General features: G+C 40.2%; 1 protein-coding gene across 1 annotated transcript; it reads right to left on the minus strand.

Moving 5' to 3' along the window:
- Positions 1-6,044: 6,044 nt before the first annotated feature.
- Positions 6,045-20,972, minus strand: LOC111861744. The gene is made up of 8 exons (XM_033750469.1): positions 20,881-20,972; positions 20,440-20,670; positions 18,605-18,713; positions 17,549-17,707; positions 16,506-16,628; positions 15,604-15,829; positions 14,384-14,522; positions 6,045-13,127 (listed from the first exon to the last, which is right to left on the minus strand). The coding sequence occupies exons 1-8, from the start codon at positions 20,970-20,972 to the stop codon at positions 7,970-7,972; spliced, it is 6,237 nt and encodes a 2,078-aa protein (XP_033606360.1). The 3' UTR covers positions 6,045-7,969.
- Between the last annotated feature and the right edge of the window lie 626 nt (positions 20,973-21,598).

A 21,598-nucleotide genomic window follows, 5' to 3' on the forward strand; every position in this document is an offset into this window, starting at 1 on the left:
AAATTCAGTCTTTATGTTAGTACTCACAAACTGTCTGATGCAAGAAGAAGTCTGTTACTAGTTATTTTGACTCTGTGCATTAAGAAGTAAAGAATTGTATGCATAAATTAATGAGCTTCATTACCATAAAAACAACTTCCTTCTAATGACTATGCAATTGGGAATGTATGAAAAGTTAACAGTTAAGAATAGGAATTTGTGTAACATATGAAGGAAATTCAAAAATGTATTCTTCAGCAACTTTTTCTAAAGATTTCTGATGTAAGGCACACATTCGACATACGGTAGTAATTGTGGTATGAAGAAAGCAGTCTTCTGGGATATGGCACCCAGAAGACTGCTTTCTTCATAGTCACCGCCGTGAAAGCCTCAAATCTTACACAGTAATTGTGGTACTTTTCTTTATGTAGAAGTAAGGTTATACAAATTTGCCAAATGAAATTTTCTTAATTTCTGATGTTAGCAATGTTAGAATTATATAAATATTATTTTATATTTACCTAAATTCATCTGAAAGAACATTTTAATATAGGTTACACAAAATTGTTAAGTATGTAAACATTTTTATAATATCTGGGGCAATTTAATTTCTTATACTTTTAGTTCAGATTTTGTACTTTTGTATATCATTTTATGAATTTACAAAGTCAGTCATAAAGCTTAACTTAGGACATAGAAATTTCTATCCCTTGCCTTATATATTCCTTCCTCAGTGCATCTGGCAAACCTATGCTTCAGTGTTAAATTTGAAAAGTTGTCAATTAATGTTTTAATCAGTCTGAGAACATGTTATTGTGGAAATGAAATGAACAGTTATTTGTCACAAAAGAATCTTTAATGGGACGGATGTCCTTAAATTGGACTTAGACATAATATTAAATTTTCTTACAGCATCTGTGTTTGAATTTATAAATTGAACATATGGAGCACACACTGTTGCAACATATTGCTCCAGAGGGAAAGTTTCTTATAGCCCCAGCAGCGACTAATTTATGGCTGCAAGATGGCATTTCAATATTATTGAGATTCTGGTTTATAAAATGTATTGAAAAATCTGTATGTAACTATTTTCCTACATCTCTGTACTGTACTGATATACCCTGGGATTTATCTGTGAATTGTGCTATGTTTATGCAATGCTAAGGCAAAAAAGAAACATTTCAAATGATAGTATTTTGGATCTCAGTGGTTGATATAGATCTAGGTCCTATTGTTTCAGCCAAAGAATAATTATTTGCTTTATTTGTAAAGTTATTGCTTATGAAAAAATTTGAGGCATTAAATTAGGAAAATTTTAAGAACATGGTCAAAATATCCCTAGTGGATTGATTTTTTTGTGAGTTATTTTACAATGCTATGGATTAACTAAATATAATAACAGGGAAGTCAGTTGCCTTCAGATGATAAAAACGCTGGATTTATTATGATCCAGAAGAATTTTGCTTACATCTAAATTTCGTTATTCTAGAGGTTAAATCTGTTGAAAGTGTTGAAAGTTTGTAATGATGTTCCCTCTGAATATGGCCCGTAAGGACCGAAACATGTAAGGGAGATAAGTTTTAACTTAGTAAAAACTTATATGTCACATTGGACGGAGTGGTTTGTATTTATATATCTGTTGAAAGTGTTGAATAATTAGTAAATAAACAAACACAGTGTTTAACCTAAAAGAACTCTGTGAAAATGTATAACAATTATATAAAAGCACAATTCATAGTTAAGTCCAGGTTTTGAATTTATGCTGCATATTTGACCAAATTTGTATATTTCCCACTATGGAGGGGCCATTTTGCAAGTACTATTGCAGTATTAGCTTCCTAGTTAATAAAGGTAAAAGAACTATACATTTGTAAGCTACAGAATTTCCTAACTTATAACTTTTCTCTATACGCTTATATAGGGCAATATAATAATAATTATACTATAAAAGATTAGTCTGTAAAAATGAACTCCTCCACACCTGTCAAATATCATATCACCGTAGCTGCCTACATACTAACTGATGAAAAAGAAAATCACTCACAGAGGTTTTATTACTTTGTTCATTCTCAATAAAATAAATATTATTGTTCAATAATTCCTGTTTTTTGAACATGTAAATATGAAGGAGTAAAGAGCAGAAGTTTGGTAACAAACTGATATTTGTCCTTTTTAATTTTCAGCTGAATAAATCTGCGCAAAGCAACCACAATATCCTCTTCCCCTTGGGATGTCAGTTACATTTTTACACGCACATTTGGAAATGTTATTTTCACAGAAATTCGAATTCCCTGGATGCATTTAAGAGTTCTGAAGGTTCAGTGAATCCTTCTTGGGCAATCAGCCACGTTAAAATGAAATTCGTATCTGACATTTCAGAGGCTGTCTCCATATTCATACAGGCTATCACCGTAGAAAGACTTTATTGCCTACCATTGCCATTAAAACTTCAAACCATAGTTTCCAAAGATATTTCTATTATTCAAACATACCAGTCTGAAAATAATTTATAAGATCCACAGTTACATCACCCACTGACATTAAAATTAATGCAAGATATTAGATACCATTAAGCTTACATCTAGTTCTGAATATGAGGGCAATTAAAAGAATATCTGCACTTGGCAGTTCATATGTGATGTAGATCTCAATGTTGGGCCCCACATTGAAGTGATTTTTATTTTCAGTACTGTGAACCAGGCCGCACCTCATATATAACAGTGTGTACTGTTCTGTAATGTAACTCGAGTGTTCACCACTGCAAGTTTATATGTCTAATCTTGAATATTTTCTTCTATCAGAAAAGTGGATGTTTGTCTTTTGAAGGCTTTGTAATATAGGGCTACTATAAGTGATTCATTCGTTTTTAAAACGCTATCTTTTCTAAAATAAAACGCATACAAATATGATTGATATATAAAACGAACGGTAAACTCACCACGTTTGTATTATATGCACCAGTTGGCAGCACGAATTCAGTACCTTTACAAAATGGTGACAAAGCAAGAAAAGAGTTTTTGTTTGTTGGAATATGCGAGATGTTCGTCTGTTATAGCAGTGCAACGCGCATTCAAAAGAGAATACGGAAAAGAACCGCCATGTAAACAAAGCATTTTGTGGTGGTATCGGCAATGTTTGTCGCTACCTAAACAATGAACTTCGGCATCGCTGGATTGGGCATATTGGTGAGGATGACGTAGCTCTGTTCACTTGGCCCCCCAGATCACCTGATCTAACGCCTTGTGACTTCTTCCTTTGCTGGTACATTAAGGATCGTGTTTACGTACCCCCACTAGTAGAGCTGAGGGAACGCGGGAACGCATCGATGCTGCAGTGATGACCATTGACAGGATGATGCTACAAAATGTGTGGAACGAGGTCGACTACCGCCTGGACGTGTGTCGTGTGACCCTAGGGGCGCACACAGAACATTTGTAGAGTGAAGAAAACTTGGTGAGTTTACCGTTCCTTTTATATATCAATCATATTTGTACATATAATGCTTTGGAAAATTAGCGTTTTAAAAACGAATGAATCGTTTATAGTAGGCCTGTATATTTTCCAAGGTAATTTAAACTTTATTAAGAGTCCGTTTTCGTATCATTGTTAGATTTTAGGCTCTCTAGGCAGTGGCTGTAAACAGTACAGTGTCCTCTGGATTGTAATGCCATGTAGTTCAGAGAAGGCCCAAGGTTTTGGAGGAACATATCACCTCCAGCTTCAGGATCAGAGTAAATCAATCAAGAAGGTGGGGGGGGGTTGAGCTGAGCCCAGCTTATCGTCCACTTCTAGTGCTTTCTTGTTTGGATTACTCCTCAACCCTGAAAACAGACGTGATATGTTCCACAGAAACATTAGGCTTTCTTTGAAGTACATGGCACCAGAACCCAGAAACCACATTTTTATAAAACTGTTTGAATCAAGTAGCTAGTTTCTTTGTGTTATACACACTTGGGTCATGGCCAGCATGAACATGGGTGGTACTGCCTGCTGCCCCACCCAAGAACTACAATTCTTACTTCTGTCAACACCAATAACAAATAACAGCAAACAGGGAAAGCCTGCAGGTGGATTTAAGGCTAGAATGGAAGTTAACAGTTGATGCAAGTGGCAGAACACTTGCAGAAGGGAGGTAGGCAGATGGATGATGGGAGAATTGGTGCTTATTCTTTCCTGACCCAACCTCAGTTTGATGATCAGAGCCTTCATCCTTTGTAATTCCCTACCACGGGCAAAAGAAACGTCAAGGTCATATATGCTTTTAAGCTGGTACCAGCATCATTTAATGCAAGCTCAAGAAATTGTTTAAAGAATATGAGATAATATGGTAAGTGTGTGAAACCTATGCTCACTTTTTGTTCAGTAGCAACACTATGGAGCCATGATGAAATGTAATGAGAAACAGGCATGCACATTGTGCACGAAACTTTCTTGTATACAAACCAAAAATAATTGTCATTTTATCGTGCTCTTTTTCTGAACAGGTCGCTATTTGCTTTCATAATTACATGAAATTTTGCGTTAAAACTAGTAGCGCAGGCCTGTACTGAAATTTCATTTGAATAGTCCGCATAATTCTCGGCAGCGTCGACAACGTCAACAACAGTTCCCCTAAGCCTAACGCTTCGATGAAATATTCTAGCCGGAAGGAAAATTTGGTATGTGGATATTGCCTACCCTGTTAGTTAAGTCGTTTTGAAGGTTCTGAAATTCTGAATATGGTTTTAGTTTTGTATGAAATAGAGTTGTAGTTTGGAGTGGGGAGAGCTCTATACAGTGGGTGCCGTGCGATTTTTCTCCGGGGATAAAGCTGCCGGTGCGTGAAGCTGATCACTCACCTCCAGAAGCGTAGAGGTTAAGAGTGATGGAGCTGTACCTCCACTCCCCAATACGGTTTCATGAAGTGATGGCAATTAATTAAGTATAGGGCCAATTTCACTTTCTCTGGGTTTTTGAAGTACGTTATTTGAATTGATTTGAAGAAATACATAAAAAATGACGAAACTGGAGCAACTGAGGAACATAAGGCAACAAGAAGATACTACAAGCTGACCCCAACTGTTACGTTTCGGTGTATGCTAAATACGGTAAGACATGATAAATTACCTTATACAAACGTACGCAATTAATCGTATCTTGTGTCTGTTTTAGCTTTCGCTTTAGGTTTATTTATCTTAATTATACAGTATAAGCAGAATTTTACCACCATGTGCTGAACATATATTTAATAGTATGTACCAAAACAATTTGAAAAAGTGTAAGATAAAATTTATACAAGAAATTAATATTGCGTGAAATTGCATAAAATAATGACAGTTTGTAAAGTACTATCGCAGAACAAAGAGTAATCAAATGTTTTTTGTTTTTTTCGTTAAGAAATGATTTGGTATGTGTCATAAATTTAAGAATTCCATTTGTACTAATTTTGGAGAAGAGTCCAGTGTTTTGCCCAATTAACGTTCCTGGTGTAGGGAGATCCCTAACCTCTCCATGGGGCAGAGTTCTTGAAAAGGTTATAGCCCATCAGCTAGCCATTAAATTCGCCACCTTCCAAGAAACCCAGAGAATCCTGTTTATATAGTCACTGTATAAATTAATATAGCAAATAAGCTGGGCAGTATTAAAAAACAAAGGGAAAGAGATGAGAGGTAATAGCTTACGTTTCATGAGATAGGCAACAGGAGTTTGTTTTTATATTAAAAGTATGATAAAGATATTAAGAGAAACTTGTAGGCTACAGAAGTAGAATGGTGGCAATATTTTGATAGGATGGAAACAAACTGAAATCAAAAGAATTGTGAGGCATAAGCAGTTTTCAAGACTAAGATATAACTTAATGGAAATGGAACAAATCATGAAGTTAATCTTAGAAGATATTAATGATTTTCACTGCTTTGTAAAATCAGTGCCTTCATAGTTGTCAGACTCTTGGCTGGATGCTTGATTAATTAGTCAGTTTCTAAAGTGTTTCTTGAGAGGGAGAAGCAAGGGAACTGGAGTATTGCTTCACAAAATTTTATTATAGAATAAATTTTTACAATATATATTTATATCCCTATGAAATAATGACAGTCATTTTACCTAACTGGACTTATAAAGTACATACTATACATAGGGTTCATTTGTTTTCCAGCTATTTTGTTTGTCATTTCACTTTACATATATAGAAGTGATTGTGCTTATAAATATAAATAAGTTATGCATAAATTATCCTCTCTGAGCCACACTGCATTAATATGACACAGTAAGTAGATTTATTATTGTGTATTTACGACAGTTTTCGCATAGATTCTTGTATATACAGTTTTATTGAGATTTGAGGAACCCACAACAGTGACTAAGAAGGTTGTTTTCTGGATGTGATGGCATGTTGCCCATCTTCAGACAAGAAGCAGTAGGTTTCTTCTAAATGTAAGTAATGATCTACCCAACAACATGGTATCACATCCAAGGAGAGAGTAAACTTCATTGTTTATTGAGAGTGCTGAAAATAATCATTCAGAACTTCGTATATGAAATGTATGTTAAGAGTATGATTAAAGTTGAACCCATGTCCAGGATTACTGTCTTTTTGGGCTTTGTCCTCTGTCTAGTGTTCTGGTACCCACAGCATTAATTGTACATCTTCATTTTATCTCCTGGAACAAAACCTGAGCCCAGGTGTGTCCAATGATTGAGTGGTTCCAACCGAGCAGATTTCACCTCACACCATTCATCTGAGTATGGAAACCAATACAAATTCTAAAAACAGTGAGCACCTTCACAATATTAGACAGTGGCCACAGCCCAGAAGCTCAGTAATCCTGATTGTAATACATCATCGTCAGAGCCCTATATAATTGATGTGAACGTTTATCATTCACATCAGTATTTACAAGCTCTTGGTGTTTTAAGCTTCTGTCGTAATCAGCATATACAGAAGTGGGACGTCTGTAATACAGATGTTCACATTTCTTTCTCTGTTCGGAAAGAATGAAATGCATCATCAGCTGTTTTAAGAAGGAACATTCTACATGCCCATTTAATTGCAATAATGTTTCACATTTAATCAACTTGTCAGTGTGACCAACAGCTTAAATTAAATAGAAGAACTTTACTAATATCATACAGAAGACAACAGGATAAATGTTTTGAGTCATAAGGACAATGTATAAGTTTAACTTATCTGATCACCTTAGCAGAAGATCTGAACAATAATTTTCACAGCTACAGAAAAATGGCACAGTTGCATTATTTTTTTAAGTATGACATCCCTTATAGCTGAGTGTTGATAAACTTCAGCACTTTATTAGGCCATTTTAAGCTTCAGGTATTTGGGTCGTTTATAAAGTAAATATACACGTAGGTTGAGAAGTACCAAATTCTTTTTAAAAATCTATTTACATGTTATACTTTAAATATCACACAGTTTACTTGAAAAATAATAAAACTAACATTTTATTATTAACAGAAGATGGTTAAAATTGGATAAAATTGAACTTCTGTGATTGCTGTTAGAGTAATATTCCATTTACCTAAAATTGCTGCTTTCACTAAGAATTTTGAAGACTGGAGTTTGTATTATTTATGCAGAAAAAAAGACTGTTTGTGTAATTAATATAACTGTGAATTGCAAGTTCATAGTTATCAATGTAGTACATTGTTTCCCTGCAAGATAGGTATTTGTCACTATCGTACTACAGGGGTTTAACAAATTTCTGTTATGAAAACTTCAACCGTTAAGGAAAAGAAAAGAAAATTCCAAGACCAAATTTCTTCTTTACATATACAAAATATATATGGTTACTCTAACTTCCATTTGTATAAAGTAGTCACCAAGAATTTAAATGCTCATCCCATAAGAGAGAGAGAGCGTGATTTTATTAGTGTTTTCACTGATAATTCTTCAGTGAAACAATATGGTATTCATAGAAGGCACTTTCTCTGTATATTTAATTTATAAACATAACAGATGCACTCTTCTTCAAATCTTTATCAGGAACGGAAAATTTTACACAAGCAGATTATCATCTGAGCAAGCAGGACCTTTTGATGGCCAGTTACATGCACCTAGATTTGAGTCGTATGCAAGGTGAACTGGGCAATTAAACACATGAAGTGTGTAACGCCCTTTCCATTCATCCCAGTAACACGCGTAAAATTTATTACAGTATTTTGGATGTCTGAACAGGCCTGCTCGTTGACAATCTACAGACCCTTGCAAGGTCTCATCCAGTCCTCGCCAACCACCAGGTCCATATCTATCAAACGACCTGCCAGCGCCTGTAGCACCTGACCCTGCTTTGGTTAGACTGCCATCTGTTCTAACACCTGAACCTCTTGTCGATGCCACTGCATCTGCTCCGGGACCAAGGGATCCTGCTTCATGATACCCACCAGAGACAACTGCCACTGGAACAGCTGTGGTGGAGACCACGTTTCGTGCCTCAGGTCTTGTGCGATATCTGATACCTGTAGCAGAAGAGATGGTGGAGCTGACTTTATCGAGAGGTTCAGGAGTGGTGGATAATCTCTGAGGTCCTGTTCGAAGTCTCACGTCTGTATTGGAAGGAACCAGATATCTAATGTCCACAGGCTTTGCTCTTTTGTATGCATCTCCTGTTAGCTTAGTGCGTGGCCTCGATGTCGTTATCAACACTGTAGGTGCTGGCGTGACTCTAATTTCGTCCAGTCCAATTGCCTCGAGGAATTCATTAGTTTTAGGTGTTGAAAGAGGTACCGGAGTCAGACTCTGTGATGTTGAAGATATTTCATCATTCAGTCCAAGAATCATATCTGGAGAACTACCTGTTACAAGGTTTGATCCTGGAAGAGGTGCCAAAGGTATATGTTCAGGAATGTTATATGTTCCACTTCTTGAAGTTACATCATCATCAAAAGTAGCGCTAGAAATTGGTGCCAGTTTACTTCCTGAAATACCAACATTTGAAAAATCATCTGGTTTCTTCAGTGTGACAGTATTAGATTTACATGTGCACTGAGCACCTAATTTGGCGATTAGGAGGGGGTTGACATCACTGAGACGAGTGATAAATACAACAGGCTCTTGTTTAGATCGTAGTTTACTGTCTTCAAGTCCAACTGTGATGGCGTCATATCCATTTCCTCCATCGGCCTCTGTGTTTACCTTCGAACCGTATCTGAACTTTCCTCTGAAGCCTCCTGAATTTGGTGATGAAGTTGTGCTAATGTACGCTGTATTTCCCAAAGTACTCGAGCCGATATCGGTCGCAGGTGTTGTTGAGAAGCCAGCTGTGGTTCCAGACACAATGCTAGAACTTCTATCACTATAACCAGTAGCTGAATATACTGTATTCAAGCCTGACAGACTGACAGTGTCAACACGTCCTCTTTGGGAAGCCTTTACTCGACTATTCTGTATCACCCGACCTCTATCACGATCAACAAGATCATCATTTATTATTCCACTAATGAAACCTTCCTTATTGTTGTCCAGGAGACCACCGAACTTTCCTGAATATTTATCAAGAAGAGCTTCAGTATTTTCATTATCATAATTAATGCGCATTATTGGTGCTGGTTTTCTACGTGAGGCGGATTGACCAAGTCTTGAACCAAATACTTCTAGGTTCTGGTGATCTGATGATGTTGATTGTGAAACTGGAGCAGAGGTTTCACCTATGAGTGTGCTTGTTACAGCTGGTACTGGGGTCGACACTACTCCATCAGATTTAGGTATGATTTCAGCCATATATGCAGCAGGACTTGAGGTAGATGAAACAAAATTAGGCCTTGGAGTATCTGAATAAAAAATTCTTGGTCCTGGCGTTGGGGTTGTTGGGATGGGAGCACTAGAAACGTAACCAGGACCAAGATAAGGTCTTCCCCGTCCTTGTGCATGGCCAGTAACAGAAATGAAGTTTGAATCTGTTGTGTATACTGTAACAGGAGGCGCCCCATAGGTGGCGTTGATTTGTGGTGAGAATCTCTCCCTTGCTTCTGCAGGGTAAGGTGCTACAGATTCACGACCCAGATCAGATTTTCGTGCTCCGAATTCTCCATCAGCAATTGACACTGAATGAATTGGTTCTACATTGGATGAAAGAAGAGCTTTCTGACTTAATGTATAACCTCTGGATATGGATATGCGTGGGACATCTGTAACTGATGAAGATGCGTACCCATTTTTATGGATGTTGCTAATTTCTATATTGGAAGCAGGAGGGGCAGTTAGTCTGGTGGCTCCAACCTTTGTACTATAACGTTCTCCAGTAACATCTGAACCTACAAACGTTGGTCCAGCTGTGGAAGATGGGATTTCCAAACCTGAGGCTAACCCCGGAGAACTCTCGAATACTGCTGGCTCAAGTCCACTTGCTAGAGAGACTCCTCTAAAAGTTGCAGCTTTTCCAGTGGCAAAAGTACTAGATGGTTTCGGATATGAATATCCAACTGCTGGCGTTATTCTTGTATTTATGATTGAAACAGTGTCACCAGGAACTATATCAATGCTTGGCACTGAGTACACCCCAACATTTGGTTTAACTGACACTGTACCACTGGACAGTATGTTAGGTGCAGGCGAAGAATATGAATATTCACTTGATGGTGCATTTGATTTCTCTGTGGGAAGATGTGTTGATAATGAATAACTTTCAGAAGGCACATGCGATTTCAGAACTGGGACTTGTTTAATGGAAACAGCGTCTCCGGTTAAGATAGCACTTGCTGGGGTAGAGTATGAATAAGCCCCATTAGAAATTCCTGATGTGACCACAGGGGTCACTGGAAGATAATTGCTGGAAAGGATTGCAGAGTTTGGCGGTGATTGAACATTTCCACTAGAAGCTTTACTTTGAACTGAGGATACAGGTACTGAACCACTCGTTATGACAGTAGTAGCTGTAGTTGAGAAGGAATGACCTCCAGAAGAAACGCCTGCTCTTATCACAGGAGCTGGAGTTACTGGAACTGCATTTTCAGTGACAACTGCACCAAAAGTTTCGATATCAGAGCTTACATTTGGTACTGAAATACCAGCAGCTCCATTCGTAGCAACAGATATAGCAGGTCTTCCTTGGAAATGACGCCCTTCTCCAGCACCTCTTCCAATAGCAAAGCCAGACACACCTATTTCTGAAAATTCAGTTTGAATTGGAAGTACAGTAGGAGCGGGCGTGCTCAAATACGTGTTTACAATGGGAACAACAGGTCTGGCAACAGGTATGATTGGTGCCTGATGTGCAACTGGTCGCAATTTGGTTCTTGTCGAAAGATCTGAAACCACTGGTGTTTCTTGAAAGTAAGTGGCAAGTGGGGCTGCCCCAACAATCGGCGCGTGTGATACTGTAGGTCTTCTGACATGGGTTGTGACAGGTACAGTTTTCTGAACAAGGGACACTGCTGGGGCAACAGGGATAGTTGCTACTGCCGGTGATTCGCCCACTATCTCTTGGTATAATGTCACAGGGGCTGCTTCTGCTACGGACACCGCGGCAGATTGTGTAACGGGTACCTTCGCCACGGCAGGTGTTACTCGGACAACTGGCGACGGAGTTTCAGTCACTGTCTGTTGATACACCGTCGCAGGGACTGTTTGAGCAACAGGCACTACAGCAGGTTGTACAACAGGGATCTTTGCTATGGCAGGTTTTCTGAAAGTTGTTACTGGGAGAATTGGAGCCTGTGGAGTCTCAACAACTGTCTGTTGAAACGCTGTCACAGGGACTCTTTGAGGAAGAGGCACTACAGCAGGTTGTACAGCAGGGATCTTTGATACGGCAGCTTCTCTGAAAGTTGTTACTGGAACAGCTGGAGCCTGTGGAGTCTCAACTACTGTCTGTTGGTAGGCCGTCACGGGGACTGCTTGAGCAACAGGGATTGCGGCAGGCTGTACAACTGGGACCTTCTCTACAGAAGGTATTAGAGTTTGAACCTGTGAAATGCCAACCAATCTTTGCTGATGTGCTGTAGGAGGAACTGCAGTGGGATGTACAATGGGCAATTGAGCTACGGCTGGTTTCTTAAATGTAGTAGCTAGAAGACCTGGGACATTTGGTGTTTTGACCACAGTCTGGTCAGAGACAGAAGATAGATCACCGCCTGAGAAGTACAAGCCTTCATTACCATGAGCAACATTGGATGAATACAAAGCCCTGGCACTGCCGCTGCTTCCAATGAAAGCATTTTTTGAGTCGGTAGAAATGCCGGCAGCTTGCCCGCCGGATATATAAGCAGACGCGGCGCCTATGCCATGGACTCCGACATATTCTCCCGACACAAATCCACCAGAGTTTTCAATCCTACCACCTGACACGTAAGAATCAGGGAGCGATGCGTAAGAAGAGATATATCTTCCTTCGTTATAAGAACCAGCATTTCCAAAACTTTCACTGCTTCTTCCGCCGGTTATGTAAGCGTTCGCTATTTGTCCACCGAGTTCTCCTCCCAGCGCTGAGCTACCGCTGTATTTTACATTTCCTCTATTAGCTCCAGCAGCATGCGTGAGTGATGCACGTTCGTTACTGCCTGTATTGTCTTCTGTTAGCAATACGCCACCTGCACCATATCCTGCTTCATAACCAGTTACAAGTCCTGCACCACGTTGTACAACCGTTCTGTCTGCACCGGAAGTGACGCCAATTCCAGATCGCACATTGAGATCACCTGCGGTGACAAAAGCGGAACCGGATGCTTGTGATAGTACAGTACCAGCACCTCCACCACCAATTGTGTATCCGTTTCCGGCTGTTGCAATGTAACCTCTTCTCGCGCCACCAAATGTTACTGAACCAAAGTAGGCTCCAGTGGCGGCACCGCCTTTTCCACATCCATCAACAAGCCATGGCCATTGGCAAAGTAGGTTCTTCTCGTCGAAGACTAGTCCAAAAGGACAGCGGAATTCATAGGCTGTCAGAGGTGAGATGCCGTCTCGTGCATGGTCCAGACAGGCAAAGAACCAACGGCAGTTCTCAGGATCTGCGTAATAGCCCTCCACTGTGGGGCAGATATAACGGGCCTTAGGAACGGGAGCAATTTCAGTGGAACCATAACACGGATCTTCAAGTGTTGTCCCTGGCCATATGCAGATCTCCCAGCGTTGCTCAAATATCAGACCAGGAGGACAGTCATACACAAATACTGTGAACTCGTCTGAGTCTTGGTCGAATTTCACACATCGGTAGAACCTGTAAGTGAAGAAATGTGCTAGTTTTAGAAGTATGCTTGTTTAGAAATCAAAATTAGTTGGTAATAGCTGCGCAGTAATCGCGTTTGTGATACGCTTTCATTGACACCGTTCTCATGGCCTGAACTAGGACTCTCCAAATCCAAACCAGTGAGAGGCCGCGTTGCAGCTTACTTGCCCCAGACTCTCATTATAATATAATACGTTTTAAAGTTATTTCGATACAGTGAAGCACAAAGCACTAATATAAATGTAAGATTTGAGATTTTCACGGCGGTGACTATGAAGAACGCAGTCTTCTGGGATGTGGCACCGTGTAGATGTGTATCAACCGATGTTTCGGAGGAACGTATCCCCTTCATCTTCAGGGTAAAAGGAAAAATAAGAAAATCCGCAAGCGAAGAGACCGTGAGAACCGGTACATTCCTCCGAAACATCGGTTAATACCACATCTACACGGTGCCACATCGCAGAAGACTGCTTTCTTCGCTAATATAAAGTTTAAAGAGATGTGTGTTCAAAACAAGTGTTGCAAGGTGGACGGTGCTCAAAAATCAGCCGCTTAAAGTATGCCAGATTGGATTGGTATTGCATACGACCATGGAGTCGTACTGATTGCACACTTTTTGAAGTTATTTAATAGTAGTTGTGTGGTATCAATTGGAAGAATTACACGGGAAAATTAGAGAAATTTTCATACAAGTTTTGTCGTCTTCTGTAAAGAGAAAATGCTTAGGGCAGTGGAAGGATTTACCAAGCATTGTAGTTAGACTTAAATTTTGTTATGTGAAGATAAAGTTAGATCCGGCTCAGGATAGGGACCACTGGCGGGCTCTTACGGATACGGTAATGAACCTTCTTGTTCCACTAAATGTTAGGAAATTCTTGAATAACTGGGTGACTGACAGCTTCTCAGGAAGGACTCAGCTTCAGGTAAACATAAAGTTGTCATGAAGTCATGTAAGGGGCTGGAAGCATAGCTCCACGCATTCACAGCCTCGGCACTAGATCAAGACGAGCCACAGCTTCACGCTCTGGTCGCTGTACCTCTGGTAGCAGTTGTATCGGATATGTGTGAGCTCCTGAGCTAGTCTTGACGCTGACGCTGTGTAGAGGAGAGAACTCTCTTGTTCCTGTCGGAATCGAACCCGAATTCCTGAGTTATCGAGCCTGTAGCCTAGTCGCTGTACCGACTGAGCCTCATGTGTAACGAAGGTGAAGGTAAAGAAAGATTTCTTTTGCATTTAGTGTGCCTACCTTTTGCAAGTACGTGGGTGTCTGAAGAAACCCGGCCTTGTGCATGTGAGCTCGACATTTGAATCCCTTCTCACGACGTGCAAATGTCCAGTGGGGTCGACCACTCTCACGACTCGGTAAGGCGACAGCCGCACGTCACCTGAAAATGTATATTGTCATTGCTAGGACCAGAATGTCTTAGTGACTAGACAAATGTCAAATTTAAGATATTATATTTGATGTTCTCACAGACCGGAAACTGTGGAGAGAACGATTTTCTGGGTTGTAATGCTGTGTAATTCAGTAATGTTCACCAGAGATTTGGAGAAATATACAGCCTCTATCCTCAGGATCGAAAATAAGCCTAAGAAGAAACCAGCTAGAAGCATAGCAAACCGCGCGGAACAAAACAGGCGCAGATGAAAGACGCCAAGTTTTCTCAGTTATTTGCCTTTCACCTCTTGTAAATCATTCTCTTCATCTTCCAGACATTTCAATTTGTACTTTCTCAATTTTTCACTACCTTGTGCTTTTTTTTTATTGCTAGTGGGGTGGGACTAAGTCCCTTGTACTGCGGACACTTCTGGCCTACTGTACCAGCCCCAGATGATAGGTGAGGGTGATTGTGGAGCAATTGGTGGAATGAAGATTGGCAGGAGAAACCGAAGTACTTGGAGAAAACCTGCCCCAGCGCCACTTTGTCCACCACAAATCGCACTTGACCAGACCCGGGGTCGAACCTGGGCTGCCGCGGTGGGAAGCCAGCCACTAACCGCTTGAGCTATGGCGCGGCCTACCTTGTGGCTTACACTCAAAAAAATTCTTACACATTCTTGTTTGGTTCATTCTGATCCTGCCCCAACCACGCTTAGACTAGCTAAAACTAAACTCTGTGGCTCTAGTCCGCAATCAAACTATTAGACTGAGTGTATGACTGAATTCCACATACTGTGGGAACGGATATGCGTCATTGCCTGTTAGTGACGTAGGCCGTTACGTCGTCATTTGAAAGTTACTACATACATACATCGGTGGGAAATTCAAACCTACTTACAAGGGATTTTTTTCCGTAAGGTTGGCTACACATGCTATGAGAAACCCCATTTTGCACAGTGGATGGAATTCAGATGATATGACTCATGGAGCTGTATCGCTTGCTAGACACTACGATAAATCACACAATTCAGAGAACGTTCCAAAAGGCAACAGTGTGGCAAGTGACACCTTGTTTTTGTCCAAACCTGAGACGGTGCGCAGGGATGAGGTTCTGATATCCTGCTGCAGGGTTTCTAGTAGAACGCCTCTCGATTTGCGAGCCAGGGATGTGAAGGCGTGATACAGGGTGTGAAGTAATAATGGTGCTCTGCTTCTGGTACTGTTCTCCTCCAGACAGGATCCTGACCAGTCTGCACTGTCTACCGCGTACAGTGCTGCTCCTCCTAGGTCACGGAGTAACACATATTTGCTCTGAAATTAACAGTAATTGCCACATTAAATTCTTTTATGAAATTAGATGTGATAATCCCTAATTTTTACCGAGGAAATCCACGAGAGACTTCAGTTAAAATTGTTGATGTCTAGGTAGAGGTTCGAACCGATTATCTACCAAATGGAACTATAGAGAATTACCGCCAGACAAACCTGTGTCGGTGTGTGGTACTGGTATTTTGGAAAATCTAAATTGAAAGAAGAATTAAATGTACCAGATATTAACACCATACGTAATATGTAAGAATTCAGTCCTTACGTCACAGGAACCATTACGTCTCCGCTACAAAGCCCAACCGGTTAATGCTGTTTAAGGAAACAGTCGCTGTTTATTGTGAGAACCACATGGAACACACAGATACACTCTGTGGGCAGAATGCAGAGTTTTAGTATGTTCAGTCCGTACCTCACAGGAAACATTACGTCTCCGCTACAAACCCCAACCGGTTAATGCTGTTTAGGGAAACAGTCGCTGTTTATTGTGAGAACCATACGGAACACACAGATACACTCTGTGGGCAGAATGCAGAGTTTTTTAATATATCAAAGGTGTACAGTAACCGCTGAGATTTAAAAAGTTGATTTTTTCTTCAAATTTACCGCCCATATAAGCTTTCATCATTTAGTCGTTGCTGTTTAGGAATGCGGACTTTACCTTTATGCCAACACTGATTTTGTCATCAAAGGCAATCCAGCTGTCATTCTTGAAGGCGTATGGCGCCGTGAGGTCATCGTCTCGCTCAATAGTCCAGCCTCCATCAGCCAGTAAGGTGCATAGCTAGAAACCATGAAACATTGAAATGTTCACTCTTACTGAAGCACGGTAAAAATAAAACATAGAAATATATAAAATATCATTTATAAAATTATATATATATATATATATAGGCTATATAGCTGACATGGCGCGGTCAGTGTACTGACTGCACTAGGGGCTGGATGACCCGAGAACTTGGGCTCAGTTCCAAGACATTTCTCCTCCACAGCGTCCAGACCAGCTATGGAACACACCAGTGGGTAGCGGGCCCTCTGGCCTCACGAGTAAAGCGGTCGGGGCTTGAAGCTGACCACTTACCCCCATTTAATACGTAGGCTAAGAATATGTGGAGCTATAACTCTGTTTCCCCCCATGGTGTCTTAATTAAGTGCAAAGACAATTATACCTTCTTACGTTATGACATTTTAAATAATTCCTGGATTATTCTGGCAGAAGCAGACGTATGACAGTTTCAAGGAAAGAACATACATGAGGTGGGGCTGGGGACAGTATTCGTACCTAAACGCAAAGAAGTGGCAAGGCGACGAATACAACTGCGTAATTTTGTACTATTCATCACATATTATTATTAAGGTAATCAAATGAAATAGGATAATATGGCGAGCTCAAGTACCATGCATTCGAAAGATGAGAAACATATAAACGTTTCTAGTCGGAAAAGCCTGAAGTGAAGAGGTCACCCGGAATGTGCAGGCATAGGTGAGAATATAATATTAAAATGAATCTTAAAGAAATAGGTATGATGGCGTGGAGTGGATTAAATGGGCTCAGGCACAGTTCTTTTTGCGAATATAATGAAACTACGGATTCAGTAAAATGTGGGGGGAATTTCTTGAGTAGGTGAGCGTCAGTACAATTGTAAAGAAGGTCTGTTTTCCCCGTAGAGTTATATAGTAAACAAACAAGAATGTTATACTTACCTCCGTCTGTGTAAGAGTTTCTTTCCCATCCGTGACTGGAGATCTGGGCGTGTTTTCCTCGACGTTTTTTAGGGTGAACCGCAGCGCGGTGGCTGGAATGGTTATGATGAGCTTGTCATGATGGGCTCCGAGACCCATCAGCAAGTCCAGCAGAGAATCCTGTGAGTTCGGAGAATAGGAAAGCATTGAAATTGCACACAGAAGAGCGAGAAATACCCAAGGTTTAAATAAGGTATTCGTCTAAGGCAGTGGTTCACATCAGTGTCCACGAGATTTCCAGTCAGAAGGAGTTACATAAATTGTGTTCACAGAAGAAAAGTTGGAAGAACGTTTATGTTATATATAATACATTTTCATTATTACGCTTTTATGCCTATAAAACCGCATTTCCATATTTATGCTTACGTAAAACTATGGGGTTTATTAAGCATGCCAGTTGAAAGAACCTATCGATAAATCGATGCGATGTGGTCTCGAAGGAAATTATTTGGTGTCAATTCGACTTATCGATATATCGCGATATATCTCCGCAACGAAGTTACGAATATCAGAAGGTACTGAATATACCGAACACCGTCCATTGCAGAAAATTATTGGAGGTGTTCCGCTTGATTATTAGGAAGATAATAATTTGTGGATAATTATGAAGTACGTGTATGTGTGTAAGGGGAGGGCCATAACATCCGGCCCTCGCACTGCGACCTTCAGTGATCTATTGTGCTTCCTCTTCGGATTAACCCTTTATTAATCCTACACTTCGAATGAAATGTAGGACTTTATTTATGAGGACGTCACAAAAGTCACTTGGTTCCATGAAGAACTTACCCAGGTGACGAAACATTAAGTAAGCTATGGCCTCACAATCACATAGGATATGTAATTGTGAAGTATATACTGTACATATAAACAACATACAGTGTTTACGACTGAACTTAATTAAGTACTTAAGACAATTTAAAAGAACTCTGACACTGATAAAATGATTTGATATGATTTAAATGCCGCTAATACCCGTATGAAATTCTGTATTGATTGAAACCCTTAACCTCTAGTTACCGTGTTTAGAATGTCATTAAGGCCCATGAGACGGCTGGGGTGATAGGTGAAACCTTCTTCAGAGCTGTCTGTCAGATTGTGGCTTGGTACGATGAAGTAGTCCACATATCTGTAAAGGAAATAATACATGAACATATTTAGTACATTTAGGTTAGATGAAGTCTTTCGCCCCTGTTTCAAATGTACGTCTGACAATGCCTCGTTATCCTGACTGGAGATTTTCTTCGGTTTCTCTCTCACAGAATTCCTACACAAATATCAGTGTACACGTAACAGTTGTATTCGGCAGAAAGAATTATAGAAGAAACTTGTGAAACACCCATTGAGAATTCAGCGGGAAGTGCCATCATTTCTTACATACTTACTTACTTACGTATGGAGCTGAGCCCTTCTTGAGGAGAAGCCAAATCTGCAGCTACTGAAGAATTTCCCAGCATTTTATGGAACCAGAATGTTCTTTACCGTGTTCACAAGAGCCCTCCACTGGTCCTTATCCTGAGCCAGATCAATCCAATCCATCCCATCCTATGTCTCTAAGATCCATTTTAATATTGTCCACCCACCTACGCTTTGGTCTTCCCAGTGGTCTCCTTCCTTCTGGCTTTCCCACCAATATCCTATGTGCATTCCTCTTCTCCCCATTCGTGCTACATGCCCACCGCATCCTCCTTGACTTTATCATAGCTTTCATGATGGTAATGTATCCTGTTTCCTTCCATATTCCTTTCCAGTCGTGCGTATTATCGAATGACACGTCGGTTATGGTATTTAATACCATCGTTCACGAATGACCCGTACAGTCAACCGTAAAACATTTCCCTTATATACCATAATTCACTTTTCACAGCCACATCAAGATACAGTAAACCATCGCCAATCCGGACTAGAGGAGCAAAAGTTAGCGCTAAAAGACAAAAAAGACCTTATAAAACAAATAAATGGAAAATTGAATAATAGCAGTGCTGACGAAATGAAATAAAAAATATCACCATAGATTCCATATTTAAAACTATAGAAAGACAAGAAGCTCAAATCCAGGGTCTGCTTCATCCAGCTGAAGCCAGTCTTGGATATTTGCTTGTGCGGTTTCAGTCTCTCCAGCTGTCCTCAACACAGTCTGAAAGTCCTCTTGCTCCTAAATGCCATCTCTCTTTCAAAGTATGTACTCGGCTGTGAAGAGAAATTTTTCGTACTCCGATCCGGATTAACTCTAACCGGATTAGTGAGGGATTGCAGTATGAGCTGTGGGCGCATCAGAACATGACAATACATATTCCAGCACTATTACTGTTTAGTGTACAGTATACTTATTCTTATATTAATATTAATTTATATCATTGTTAGTTGTAATTGTAAGTGTATTTTCACTGCATTTACTGTGCGCTAGTGTGTCCTTTGTTGTTTGTGTGCTGTGTTTTGTTTGAGTGTGGTGTGTTATTTTGTGTGATGTGTGTTATTTCTGTGTTGTGTCTTATTGTAGTACCACTGCCACCTGATAAAACCCCACTTGCAGTTAAAATAATAATAAACACTCATAGCATAAACACAAGACACTGAAACAAAAGGCTCTTCGCTCGTTCGTTACCATATAATTCACTTTGATGCAACGTGTTAACAATTGGAAGGTCGTTGCTGTGGTAACTCAAATTTGCATAATTTCAAATCTTTGAACCAACATTATATTACAATTGCAATGTAATTATCTTCCGTAGTAAGCACAGTAGATCCACAAGCATCTATTCTATGTTAGGTAATATTCAGATTGGCAAGAAGTCAAAACGGTATACTGAATAAATAATAAACCATAAGTAGGTAAGACCCTTGTATTAACTTACTTTGTCAGAGTTTTCAAATCGAATCGTTTGACGAGGATCTCCGGCTGAGTAGGAATGTTGAGCAGAAGTAGCCGGCTCTTGGGGGTCTGCACATCCAACGCTAGATATCTCTGGCGAAGTCTTTCTCTTGCACGTCTGTCAGTGTCTGTACGTGTACTCCTTAAAGTGGGTCTGTGAGGGGCCAATCTTTTTCCCGGTTCAGCCCTCCTCACATCCCTCGGTCCATACCGCCTGGAAAGTGATATATACATATGGGATGTGTGGAGAATCCTTACATTTTCAGTTCAGCGCTATGACATGAAGATATATGGGGGGAGTGGAGGTATGGCTCCCACTTTTGTGACCTCGGCAGTAGACGGAGGTGAGTGATCAGCTTCACGCCCGGAGAAATCGCGGGGTTGTGCCTGATTAAGGACACGGACAGTTCGAACTTTATCTTACCTGGAGGGTGTCCACGCTGTGGTACTGATGTCGTCCACGTGTTCAAATACGGAATAATCTCTCTTGTTTCGATGCGATCTTTCATCTCCCATCTCTTCTCGAAGTAACTGGAAATTAGCAAATATAAATCCGCCATGATTTATTGTTAAGTGCAAGCCCGGCATGAGATCAGCATGAAGCAGCGAAGCAAGGAGAGACAGTGTGATCGTATAGAAACAGAAAAGGGACTTGAAACCAGAGCTTCGCTTGCTACCTGTTTCATGCTGCTTTCTTGCTTAGCTTATGGAGGCGACATGTTCCTCCGAAACGTCGGTTGACTTTCAACGGACTACAGTGTTATATCACAGAAAATAGAAATATTCATAACCACCGGCGTAAGAACCTCAAATCCTACAAAATAATATTTTTTTAATTCATTTTTGTTCCAAGTGTAGTAAAATTAGTGTATATATATAGATCAATTTTATTTTTGATAATTTATATAGAGAATTTGATATCGGAATGTTCATCAGAAAACCCCGGAAACGCATGCAAGTGTGTGGAACAAACGAAAGCAGATGGTGCATTGCGCCTCAGAGGGTTACTTAATTGTCCGAAATGGCCAAACCTTTGCGAGAGCGACAAGGCCCGCTTTGGATTGCTTGGAGCCGCCTCTGGCATCCAGCCTGAAGTCAATCTCGATGCCGTTGAGTTCGGCATCCCGAATATTCCGGGCGAC

The sequence above is a fragment of the Cryptotermes secundus genome, unplaced genomic scaffold (assembly GCF_002891405.2).
Source record: "Cryptotermes secundus unplaced genomic scaffold, Csec_1.0 scaffold136, whole genome shotgun sequence".
NCBI lineage: Eukaryota > Metazoa > Arthropoda > Insecta > Blattodea > Kalotermitidae > Cryptotermes > Cryptotermes secundus.